Genomic DNA, 13,714 nt, shown 5'->3' with positions numbered 1-13,714 from the left:
TTCTTTATTCCTTTCTTTGATATTTTATTATGATGTATTGTTATGTTGTGCATTTATTGGTAAATGACTCCACCTAAGGGCTTATCAAAGGAAACATCACTCGTGTAAGATAAAGATCTGAAAAGGTGTATAGGGAACAGTGCCAGACAAATGAGAGTAAAGTACAAGAAAAAATATATCCCAAAATATCGCAGGCTGTTTTTTTTTTGTGTTTTTTTTTCTTTTCTTTCTTTGTCTGGCAGTGTTTCATACACACCTTTATAGATCTTAATGTTAGGGCTAAGTAGCATTAGTTCCGATTTTATCCACCCTTGGCAGTTGTTTTGACTTTGGCTGATTGCCTCTCAGTAATCCCCTACTCTGTTAACCGTTTTTTCTCTGTGACCTGGGTGGGGTCTTCTGACATCCCAATCTGGGTAGAGAGGTCACTTGCTGTGTCAATGCCTCATATCTGTTTTTCTTTCCCATGCTCCTTTCTGTTTTTGTTTTGGAATGAGCTCAGTTGGCAGGGATCATTAGCTGAGAGGGAAGCAGTCAAATGTTTAGCTCCTTCTTTTTTGAGAGATGACACTATTTTCTTTGTAATTCATCATTTCTTTGTAATTTCGTGAAAAAGAATCTTTGTCTATTTTTAAACGTTCGCTTAAAACATATCTGTTTCGATTTTAGTAGATGGTATGAGAAGCAAGATAGGTTTTGTTTGTGTTGTGTGTTGTATTGTGTTGTGTGTGTGTGTGTGTGTGTGTGTGTGTGTGTGTGTGTGTGCTTGGGTGTAAATGATTATGTTTCAGCCAAAGTAATTTGTAATTTAAGCGCTTAGAGTCTGGTGTCTCGGAGTTATAGCGCTATATAAGTTTTCAGCATTATTATTATTATTATTTCAAAATATGGCATGATGGAATTTACGTTGAATCCTCTGTTACCTATTTGAAATTGTCCTCTTAGTCTGAATTTTTCTTTGATGCTTTTAATTTCAGATCTGCAACTTTTCTCTCAATCATCTTCCTTTTTACTGGTCCTGAAATGACTTACAACTGTCGTTAGCGCCGTAAAGCCCATAAAAACAAAAACAACTGTGGCTCTTTTGAGGTTTTATTTAGCGTAATATCCACTAAACGTACTCAAAACGTTTTACAGGGTGTCCATAGTCAACAGCAACACTTAGCATCTAGAACGAGACATGACACCTGTTAGGCGATATCATTTTTTTTCAGACAGAGACAACGGTGTTAACGACCAGGTACTCATTTTACACCTGCTTTTATTCTGGTGACATGACTTGGTTTTGCTCATGACCTGGTTATGGACCAGTCTTTGAAGAAATTAGTCGGAGAGGAATGGGTTAGTTTTAAATAATAATAGTTTGAGTGACTTTGTATCAGTTACCGAGACCATACATATCCAAGCACTATACGTTATCAATGTTATGTTGTTTGGCTCGGTTACTCAGCTGTGCGGTATCTCCTATTGTCACAAAAAGCCAAGTGATGTTAAGTATGGCCAGTGACTGGATGGCTGATGGTGGTCAAAGAAATTCTGGTCCCGATGTTGTAAGACACTTAACACACATTACTCCATTCGAGTCAAGTGTGAATGAATACCTGGCTATATGCAGCGAAGGGTATTGTAAAATTGTTAGTACAAAAAGACGCAGAAAAGGCGATTGGTACTGTGTGAAATGGAAAAATGGTTTTAAATGACCTGCTTGGGGAATAAATGAAACATTGTGAAGCGCATTGAGTATGGTAAATCCGCAGAAATAATATGAAGGTTCATATTTATTTATTTATTTATTTATTTATTTTGAATTAACTGGTGATGCATGCAAAAAGAGAGTTAATAGAGATGGAATGAAATGACAAAGATTTTTACGAGTTATGTTCCTTATTGCCGCTCCTTGATGCTCCTCCACAGTTTATGGTCGAGCGCATTTATAGAGATATCTATCAACGTTGATGCCCATACAACTCGAAGTGTCCTTGATTTATAAAAGATGCCCCAGATTTGGTTTCTTCTTCTTCTTCAATCTTATTTCTTTAAAATGGAAAGGGGGAGGGGAGGGGTGGTTGGGGATCAGCATATAAATGGTGAAAAGAAACGGTCACACGTCAGATCCTTGTACCACAACATCTTTCAGGTTGGAGTGCGATGACAGAGTATCTGTGGTGGATTTTCCCCCCTTTTCTTTCTATTCTTTCTTTTTCTTCTCGTCGAGTATATTATAACCATCGGAGAGATGTTCCACTTACTCCAACTCCAAGCTGGTTCTTCATCACGTTCAAGAGTCTCTTAGAGAATAGTGTGGTCTTGTGTTGAATAGTTAAAAGAATGTATATCCAAAGATTAGACTATATCAAAAAGGATATTGTTACTTCACCACCTAACAAGGGAAAGCAAAATATGATTGGTCGAAACTTAAATAGATATTTAAACGTGAGCAGTTATATTAACGCTTTCCCACGAAACTAACATGTACAATGCTCTTCATGATCAATTCACTCTCTAAGCTGACCATAATGAACCAAGTTCCAATTTCTTACAGTACTACCTGACGTTTAAGCATCCTTTTTGTGCCGCTGTCTTTCCTGCTTGTGGACAGGTTCTCGTGTACGCCCGAGTTGGGAGACATTACGTGCTTAAAGTGCCTTACATGAGGACAGAACTATGCATTCGAGTTTTCCAATCAAAGTAAAGCAACCAACGCACTGACCACGCTCAACATCTGTTGGGTTTTGTTGCATTGCGAGATAAGTCACCATAATGCTGAACCAATTGTACCATTAGTCCTCCATACCAATATATATATATATATATATATATATATATATATATATATATATATGTATATATGTATATATATATGTATATATATATATATATATATATATATATATATATATATATATATATATATATATTCGGTACATTTTATCTGATTAAACTTAAACATAAGAAATCCTCAAATAAAAACAAAATTTGTCATAGATTTATTGTGTTGTTAACAACAGCAAAAAAATAATAATAAAAGCAAAAACAAAACAAATCAGCCTGTTTTCCTCAACTCTTTAGACTTCCTGCGTTGTATTTTCCGTCGGGGGGTATCATATACTTTGGGATGTGCATTTCTTTGGGCCTTCCATACGTCAATGACATTATTTCAACATCTGGAGGAACAGATGAAGACGTAGAGGCCAGAATAGGAAAAGCACTACATGCATTTATCACCCTCAGACCTATATGGCAATCAACATTTTTTTTCACTGAAAAACAAATTTAGAATATACAACACTAATGTAAAAGCAGCCCTTCTGTATGGCTCAGAAACATGGAGAGTGACCAATACTCTTTGTAAAAAAAAAAACTTCAAACTTTCACAAACAGATGTCTTCGAAACATACTCGGTATCAGATGGCCCGAGAAAATCAGTAATAAAGACTTGTGGTTAAAAGCTGGATAAGAGGAAATTAGCAAATTAATTTCAACTAGAAAATGGACATGGATTGGTCACACTTTCAGAAAACCTACAACAGACATGACGAGACAAGCTTTGGACTGGAACCCTCGGGAAACGAGGAAGTTTGGGAGGCCAAAGAAAACACGGAGAAGGTCTTGTGAGGAAGAGTTGTAGTTGGCTGGAATATCCTGGGGGGAGCGATAAAGAAGAAGAAAAAGAACAGAATACGGAGGAGATGTACTCTTGGAACCCTGTGTTCCACAAGGAATTTAAAGGATTAAATGAATGAATACTTCAATGGAATCAAACATGGTGCAATTTGTCGGATTCCTCTATCAAACGTACCAAAGCCTTCTGATGTACTGTTGACACTTAGAATACTTGAACCAAATCGTGTTATAAGTCGGTATAACATGATCAGGCTTTGCAAAGCTCAGATTCCTCAGAGGTTAACATTGAAAGTTCTTTTCTTCTTCAACCTGCAGTTATTAGTATTCTAATATCTCCCTCAATCTCTTCTTCTGACTTCAAAATCCTGCCAAAATTTCATCATCTCTTGATCTCCTCTTCCATCCTTTTGCAGCCACTGGGTAGTTCTAGAGATTTACAATTTTTCTTTTATTTGCTTACCAGCCTTTTTAGTATTCTGGATACGTTATTGTTGCTCGTAAGGTGTTGGAATTCTTCTTTTCTATTACAAAATGAATTATCCTCTTGTTCTTTCTTCGCTTTCGTTGTAGCCTAAAATAGGACACCCAAATATTTCACTTTCTTAGAATATTCAATTTAAGTATCCCGAACTGTAAATAAATGAATTGACCATAAGAACATTCCCACTCTTCTGTCTTAACGATTTCAATGAAAGAGGAAAAGAGCAATTTTAGACATGAGAAATGTTTCACTCGTCATTCTTATTCTTTGTCTGCCAGAATTTTATATTTTCTGCTGATTTAGTTCACTTTTGAGTTGAAAGCACATAAAGTCAAGAGCGATTTTTCTTTATGACTTTGGATTTAAAGTAAGGCTGTGTCCCATAAATCATTACTAGAGATAATACAAGATTATCGCTGACGATCAACGACTAACAACAATTATTCTAAATGATTTTGTCATGAAAAAATGACCTTTTTCAAAATATCATGATACAAAGTCTTTCTTTTGATGAAATTATTGGCTGACATGATGCGGTCTGATAAGGTGAAAATTCTCTTGTCTTTATTAATAAAGGGCACGCAGAACTTAAAAAGTTGGAAGCCTTGTCTTTATGAGTATAGCTCAAGACGTTCGATTGTGCTCGATAGAACGAAGTTGACGTAACTCGGGTCTTTGTTATTGTTTTATGCCACCCATGTTTATAAGTAATTCTCACTAAACTGTATTACCTTACCTTACCGGAGTTCCGTCTCCCAACAGAGGTTGAATGTCATGGAACGCTATTCTTGTATTTATCAAACAATAAACGTGTAAGGTTACACATAGTTTTGTGTGTTGGTCCGCTATATTTCCGGATGGCAATTTTGTGAGTTTCTTAGCCAAGCGCACAGCATCTATAGATAGTGTGAGCTTGCCTAAGGAACTCACAACACTGCCCCCGAAAGTATAACGGACCAACACACAAAACTATGTCTAACGCTGAAAATTTATAGTCTGGTTAATACAGTTTAGTGAGAATTACTCACAAACATGGATGGCAAAAAAAAACAATAACAAAGATCTGAGTGACTTCATCTTCGTTCTATCTATATTATGAAAAAAAATGATTTCAATATTGAAGTCGGTAAATTATATTCTTTCAGTGAGGAACAAAATCGATAGCTCTATTTAGCACTGAGATGCAACTTCCCTCCTCCTCCTTGTCCCCGGGGAAGAAAAGCAGGACAATCGTCACTAAAAAAAAAAAGACGATGGAAAAATAGATGACATATGTTGACGTGACCTGGCATGAGCTGAGCTAATTATCTTAAGATAAGAATGCCGGGAATAATTTTTTTGGCAGCACCACATATTCCAGTTGGAATGAAGAAGACAAATTAAATAATGCTCAGATTAAAACTCTACTAAAAAGATGTGCTATCCAGTATTTTATAAAGCAGAGAATAATATTGCTTTTGTGGTTGTAAGTAATTCTGTTTTATATCATGTTTAAATAATTTTTCGATATTTTTATTCCTGTTTATTTTTTGAAATATATCACACATATATTTCAACATGGATCATAATGTCAGAAACCAGTTGATCAGAGATAATGCCCATTTATCTTTTGTCAAATGTTTGGTCACTTCTATAGTCTAAATCCAGACATCACATCCATCCGGACTGATGTCTATGTGAATATCACAACGACACATGACATTAATAATATTAGCATCGCCACAATCGGCACGTAAATTTACAAATCCTTTTGACGTGCAATCTTACGCTCAAGCAAAAGACTCGGCAGCCTCCGCCAGGTCGTGCTTTAGGTCTAACCAACGTTGTCAATCAGAACCAATCGTCTGCAGTGCCCGAAGATCATCAATGATGTTGAGATTCAGTCACCGATCTTCCAATGTCCTTAGATCTTGGTTGAGTCGGACGGGTAAGGTAGTTATTGGCCTTCACCTGAATGAGTTTCCACACTTTTTGGGGGGAAAAACGCGGTAATTTCAATATTGGCAGGAACTTTCAAATCTCATCTCAGAAATGTCCAAAAAAAAGGCCACCTTTATTCCAAAATTTATAGGGAGAGTGGTCTTTCATTAGTTTTTTCATATAATATAATATATAAGGATTTATTTGTGATTTGGTTGGATATTGAATGTTTAAAACGTTTCTCAATTGCTTGCTGTGGAATGCATCTAGCTTATCTTCGTCTGCTTTTTTTAGTGCCAGTGTCCCGCGGATATATACTCAAATTAGACCACATTCAAAGGAAGTCATTCCTACTATACAATTGCGGCACATGGTCAATAACAATTGCAGACGAAGATCTAATGATTGGATTATTTAAATGACAAATCCAAAGGATGAGTTTGCAAAACATCCCGAACACAGTGAATATGTGACACACTGATTCAAATCAATGTTATGTCGGGGAGGACAAGGTGCGAAAATTGTCAATCACAAGTAAAAGTGACCAGATTTGTGAGACTTTAGATTTTGTCAATTTGAGAAACTTCAATCTATTATATTCAACAAAACTTATATGACGAAGACAAATTATGATATATTTCCGACTATAAAATCAATTTCTATCACCGAAATCATTCCAACATAACATCGTTTTGAGATGTATATCACAAATGACTACAGCGTATTTGAAAATTAATCCTGAAATTCTATTGCAAAAGCATATAAAAGAAATGTATTGGAATATCAAAATTTGTTGGTCACATGGATGGTTCTGAGCGCGTCTTTGTCTTCAGACTCCATGATAATTCACCTTAGACTTAGTTCCTCCCGAGTCTTTGACATAGGGCCGTCCAGATTCGCCATTACTACATGTCTTGCCATATGCTTCGTCCCATGTCAGTTACACAGTTTTAAGGTCTCTGTCGACAGTTTCTTTCCAATATGATAATTTAATATACATTAAATCGAAATAAATTGAGCTTAGTTCAACGATATATCATAACAATGCCTTTAAATTTTATCGACAGTCTTTGAATTTTCTTATTTTTTTCTGATCATGTGGTAAAAAGGTGAAAAGTCATTTATTATTAATGTATACACAGAAAAGCTAACCTAAAAAATTACCCTTACTCCGATTGAAATTTTTTTATCATAATGTTATAAAAAGTGTATGAAAAAACAAACAAACTCGAACACTTGATTTGGAAGTCAGTTTTATTTATTAACTTTAAGAAAGGTTACAAAATGACGCTATTTCAAATTAAACATCATTTTTTTTAATGTACTTGATTGATCATTATAAAGGTAAAAATAGGAAATGGAATTCATAAAGATATGAAGCATAAGGGGCCATTAGTTCCCCGGGAAATCTTACATACAGTTAAACTCTGATACATTGTTATAATACCAACTTCAATTACAGTACAGTAAAACAATATTAAAATTCAATCTTCAAAAAATAATCACGGGTTTTAGACTCTTTAACAAGTTGTGAGTCATTTAAATCGAACGGTGTACATTTTTCTGGACAAAATGTAAAAAGGCGTACTGTCAGGTATAACACAGTAAGACATCACTTCAACACCCACCTTTCTTGCCCCTAAGATCCCAAATTATCCATCGAAAAAAAAAAACGACCAATCAATGACATCCACAAAGAAATAAATATTTACAAGCTACTAATTACTAAATATTTTGATATTGCAACACTTGTAGCAGCCAAGATATGAAATACAGAAAGTCTATACTAGTGTCGAATCAGTACAGTGATATACATTTAACGGTTTGGACAAGCTTTGAATTAGAACATGTATATAAGGCATTGGACTTTCACCAAAGGCATACGGGTTCGATCTCCGCTTTCGACATCTCGCTTTCCCTTTCAACAGTAAACGTATTTCCTATCGTTCTCTACTGCCGCACGGCGACCAACGCCTGTGTTATCTCGGTCTTTTCTTACCAATTGACTGCAGTACTCTAGAAAAACGTGTATTTTAAAAATTAGCCGGAAAACTCGTCCTTCAAATATCGATCGATTTAAATTACCCTCGTCTTGGCCAACAATTCTCAAATCTGGGACTTCGCGAGGTCCCAGGTTTGATAGTTTTTGCTAAGATGAGGGTCATTTAAATCGACCGATATATGAAGAACGAGTTTTCTGGCCAAAAATTTTAATTTCATGTTTTTCAAGAGTACGACAGGTAACAGACTATGAAGGAACATTTTCCCTAAGGTAGATTGTCTACTTTTTAAAAATCCTATCTAAATACATTTACGTACTTAAACATAGTGATTTTAAAAAGTTAGATTACTATCAGTGTTTAAGAAAGTTGTCGCAACTTTTAAACATAATACCATTTTGTACGAATATTGACGCATTACTTGTCTGCGTGTGTTTTTAACAAAGTTATTTATTTGCACAGAAACTAGATTTAGATACATGTAATCTCTCTCTCTCTCTCTCTCTCTCTCTCTCTCTCTCTCTCTCTCTCTCTCTCTCTCTCTCTCTCTCTCCTCTCTCTTCCTCTCTCTCTCTCTCTCTCTCTTCACTCTTCGACTCTGTCTTCTTTCATATATATATATATATATATATATATATATATATATATATATATATATATATATATATATAATTCTCTCTCAATTATACAAAATCATTCTCGTTGAAACGTCGAAAGCACCTAATTTAAATGCAGAATAGTGTTCAAAATGTACAATAATATATATAAAGAACTTTAACAGCTTGCAAAGTAGAGCCTCATTGATGGGTGTATAAATCATGAATTGTTAACGGAAAACATTTTAATTGCAGTTAATGAAACACTGTTATTTGCAGTACAATATTATGTTTAAACCGTTGCAGTTAAAGCTGTCAAGCCCGTTCGTTTTTCGCGAAACTCTTTCCTTGTATTTAAATTGCCGCTAGAAGCCCTTGAGACAGATAAAGTCACTCCGCTGGAAACCCGCGACCTTGCCCTTGAATCGTTGAAGGCTATGCGTCTTTTGGCAGCGGAAGTGATGAAAAAAGGATCACTCCCAGTGCGATCTGCGTCCATTGAAGAGCAAAAATCGTAGACTTTGGAACTGAGAACCTGCATATGGAAGGTGTTAATTATACTTTTTATATTTATAAACTCAGTCAAATGTGTGGAATAAGACTTGACGCGAAAATGAACATCTATTTGATCCACTTAATACACATTATGCATCACTATATTGTATTGATAACATTGTATGTCATTTCTTAGCTGAAGGCATCAAACTGAGGCCAAAGATCATTACAGTCAAACCCTTGCTATTTTTCAGCCGATTTGAGAGATACATTAGTTGACTTTTGAATGTTTCAAATGAAAAGCGATATTGCACTTCTATTGAAAAATGCAATGTTTACGAGATATAGTTGAAAAACCACAAATAAAACAACTACAGACTTCGTCACTTTTTAAAGTTTTCAAAGTTTCAAAGTTTATTTAATCTTAGGCTTTCGCCAACAATTCATACAATTTGATGACAACATACATGAAAGTGAGAAAAAAGGGTAAATAGAACCAAAAAATAAAATGATACCATTAGTAACCACAAAAATACAACAACTGTAATACCACCAATACTTACAATAATAATAATAATAATAATAATAATAATAATAATAATAATAATAATAATAATAATAATAATGATAATTATAATAATAATAATAATAATAATAATAATAATAATAATAATAATAATAATAATAATGATAATTATAATAATAATAATAATATAATAATAATAATAATAATAATAATAATAATAATAATAATAAAAGATATTTTAAATGCAGTGGTAATCTTTGTAGTAATCTTTGAATTGTGTGGGTAAAAATATAAATGGTATTTAAATGGCGCATTTTCTCGATTTTATTATGCACAATGCGATTTCATTCTATCTAATGCCCAAGAAGATTTTATGTAATACAAAATTCCATTTCATACACTACATAATATGGTCCGTTTGGTTCCCTCTTTTGTACTAACGCTAATGTTCTCGATCGATGCCTCCTCCCCAGTGTTATTCATACTCAAATCGAGTGAGGGAAGTGTCTTAAACGAGGATATAGTGTCACCCTATCAGTCATTGACAACATTAATTGCTGCTTGGCGTCATATCACACACAACGTTACACGCTACCGACTCGGATAAGACTGATTAAAAGGGACATGGTTTCAATGAAAAGATCTTAAACGCGCTGTGTCCTCTATCTTAGAAAATATGATGTCACTTTCGTCCTGTGATGAGTCTACTTATTTTTGCCGACGCGCCTACTGGTTCTCTCATTTGTGAATTAGAGAGTCGCACGTGAGCCTATGTTTTTTCTGTGAGAGGGGATTTTGTCATTACAAGTCATCTCTCTATTTAGGTGCGTAAAAGTGTAATAATCTATTTGAGTGTCTTTCTTCCAGTGTAAAATTCCCGACGATATGAAATCTGGGTGGTATCAGGCAAATTTCTGCTTGGATCTATTATTGTAGTGTCCGTGACCAAAGCGTGTCCCAACCTCCAAATCTCATTGTTATGTATCTCGTGACCCGTCTCTCTTTTTCCGGACATTGAATTGACATTACAAGAGTGTTCCATTCGCCGTCAACTTTGAAAACTAAATATGATTAAGATCTATATTAAAACCCCTCGTCATCATACATTTTCGCCTGGTCTGAAACAGATATTGGCAATCATAGCTCTCCAATTCTCTGATCGTACCAGAATGGCAATGTTTGTTTAATTTATCTCTCCAGTTAATGTCACGAGAATGTGACATAGACTTTCTGCTCTGTTTCTTTCCCCATCAATTTTCAAAAAGACTATTTCTCAATAATGTCCTTTCCGAAAAAAATGGCCGAGAAATTTTAATCGTCTTTCTCTGATAGCTTCAAGGGAAGAGCGTCTTATGCTTGATCGATCTAATATTTCTTCGTTAGTCATTTTTTACTGTCCAGGATGTATTCGTGACTCTCCTATATAAGAGTCAGCATCTTTGCAACCCTCGCCGTCTTTTTATTTCCTGTTTGATATTCCAACACTCGCATCCAGGAAGTCACATATTACATTATGTTCTCAATACATGTTTTATTTTGGGTCTTAATATTTCTGATAAAAATAGCCCTACTGACCTGAAAATGCATACTTTCTTGTCTTTTCATTCGGTTGAATCGATGCTGCTTGTTAAGGGTGACATGAATGTTATCATCAGTCGCATTCACAAACATGGCAAGGATACTTGGGAGGCGAATTGTACTGGCCCCACTGTGGCCTGACAAACACGATCTGTGGAATTAAACAAAATATAATATCGATTATTGACACCCATTCCATTCTAAGATTCTAAATTCACAAACATGGGGTGTTGTGTTCTCAGAAGCAAGAGTAAGTGTCCAACGCATTTCTTTATACAGGTCTGATATTTATCTTATCTGTCTTCATCTAAAGGAAGTACCTCAACAAGTTTCAGACAAAAGTAGTTTTCGTAGATTAACCATACTATATTTGTCATTATACTTTTTCTATTCCACTGGATTTGATAAACTATTCGTTATTGTTGATAGAATAAAAGACAAACAACATGCATGAACACAATCAATTTGGCATGAATTAACGAACCAGTGCCAAATAATTTTTTTAAAATAACTCTAGCAGTTTGCAGTAATATAATATATCATTTAATTGGGGATTTACTATGATCACCTACTTCGACCCTACGAATTAAAAAATAAATAAAACCGATTCTTTACATTTTCAGCAGAAAACTCTTAAAGTTTCGGGATTGAGGACTTTTTACAATATGCGGATCATCTTAATCAATCGATATAATATGAAGCATTTTTTTTCCTGGCCAAAATGTGAAAATGTGTTTTGTCAGTGAAATCTGGACCAGCAAGATACCTGTCTCCAATAGATGATGTTCTCGTGCCTGTCCTGGGGCTGTACACGTAATCAGAAGATCCTCCTTCTGTTGGTTCTGAGGGGCGGGAAGTACTAAATAATCTATTTCTGTGGACAGTAGAAGAACACTGTCATTACGAGTAATTTGACCTAAGAATTGTATAGAAGAGGCCCTGACAAAAGATCGTTTTAGTAACGCTCGACTATAAAAAAGACAATGGCAATTGAAATAATTATGGGAATAGCTTTTGTCATTTTCTCAGAATTGAGCTATGATAAATGACCCAAAGTGTCCATACGTTGTAAACCCGTATAGAAGCTATTCGTGTGACTGCTTTTAGTGCGAGTTTTACAATATTTTAGGGTTATTTTGTCATTATCTAAATATAGATCTTTCCATTATTTTCATATTTTTTTTGGTATCATTTTCTCTTTGTGTCGATCGTTACAAACATTAATATATGCCATAGTCATGTATCAAATTACTGAAAATTGTTATAATTGATGTGAATATCAGAGAATTTTTTTAAAAAAATAAAAGAAATGAAAGAATCCTAAAGTAAAATTAATTTCTGCTAAGCAGTCAACAAGTGTTCTAGTTGGAGATGAGATATATAAATCTATAGGTTTCTTCAACTGTAATTTATAGACAATTTTTTGTTTTGCAAGCAAAGTTGATACAGTAGATAAACCAAAAAGAAATAAAATTAGGTCGGTCGGTATGCATGCAACCAATATCACAATCCCGTATTTAAACACTGCTCACATTCTAAGGAAAGGAGCGAGTATGTGAAGTCCAATGTTTGAGAGTTTTTGCCAAGATGAGGGTCATTTAAATCGATTGATATTTGAAAGACGAGTTTTCTGGCCAAAATTTTAATCCATATCTTTCAAGAGTGCGGCAATTAATTGGGTTAGGAGAGTAGGTATTGTTTTCACTTTTTTTTTTAGATTATGAAATCTGATTTTATTGACTTAAATCATTAAATTATTTTTTTTTCATCTATCCCATTCCAACAAAACACCAAATTGACGCGATGAATCGCAGTTGTACTCCTAAATGCCCTCAACGCACTAGTATTGCTGGAAGAATCAAATAATATCGGAAGATCACCAAAGTTTGATGTATTCAACACTTCCCGTAACTAATGGACGGCTTATGTTCACATGGTCACATCTGTCAACACGAGACATACGTCCACGTATCTTCCGGTTATCTTTTATAATACCCCTCCAATCGATATTGACGTGATCTGAGGGAAAACAAGTATCAACACACAAACACGATGTTCTTGACAAATGTCAGAAAAGAAAAACAGTTAATTGCCCCAATTTGAGACATCGTTATGATCATAATATTTGCGTCTGTCCCAGCTTTTCAGACTTTTAATGCCCTATCAACGGTTTTAAAAAAGAGAGTTATGGTTTATTATTATTATTATTATTATTATTATTATTATTATTATTATATTATTATTATTATTATTATTATTATTATTATACAATACTGAAAATAATAATAATAATAATAATAATAATAATAATAATAATAATAATAATAATAATAATAATAATAATAATAATAATAATAATAATAATAATAATAATAATAATAATAATAATAAATGAATAAATAAATAAATAAATACATAAAATTAAAAGAAAACCATACTAATCTACAGTCTGAGACTCAAACTTACCTAAAAAGAACACGTTTTCTTTGTCTGT

At 34.2% G+C, this 13,714-nt stretch overlaps 1 protein-coding gene across 1 annotated transcript in view; it reads right to left on the bottom strand.

The window, feature by feature from the left end:
- Positions 1-8,709: 8,709 nt before the first annotated feature.
- The window catches only part of LOC144964762 (uncharacterized), an 8,279-nt gene continuing 3,274 nt past the window's right edge, over positions 8,710-13,714 (bottom strand). The window contains exons 2-5 of the mRNA XM_078899360.1: positions 13,687-13,714; positions 11,987-12,094; positions 11,218-11,371; positions 8,710-9,156 (exon numbers count right to left, since the gene is read on the bottom strand). The exon at positions 13,687-13,714 is cut by the window's right edge and continues 325 nt beyond it. Of these exons, the coding sequence (XP_078755486.1) occupies positions 8,914-9,156; positions 11,218-11,371; positions 11,987-12,094; positions 13,687-13,714 (533 nt within the window). The 3' untranslated portion in view covers positions 8,710-8,913. The remainder of the gene's footprint in view (positions 9,157-11,217; positions 11,372-11,986; positions 12,095-13,686) is intronic.

The sequence above is a fragment of the Berghia stephanieae genome, chromosome 1, assembly GCF_034508935.2.
Source record: "Berghia stephanieae isolate SIO BIC M18660-M18661 chromosome 1, UCSD_Bste_1.3, whole genome shotgun sequence".
Taxonomy (NCBI): Eukaryota; Metazoa; Mollusca; class Gastropoda; order Nudibranchia; family Aeolidiidae; genus Berghia; species Berghia stephanieae.
This window is presented reverse-complemented; position numbering and strand designations above follow the sequence as displayed.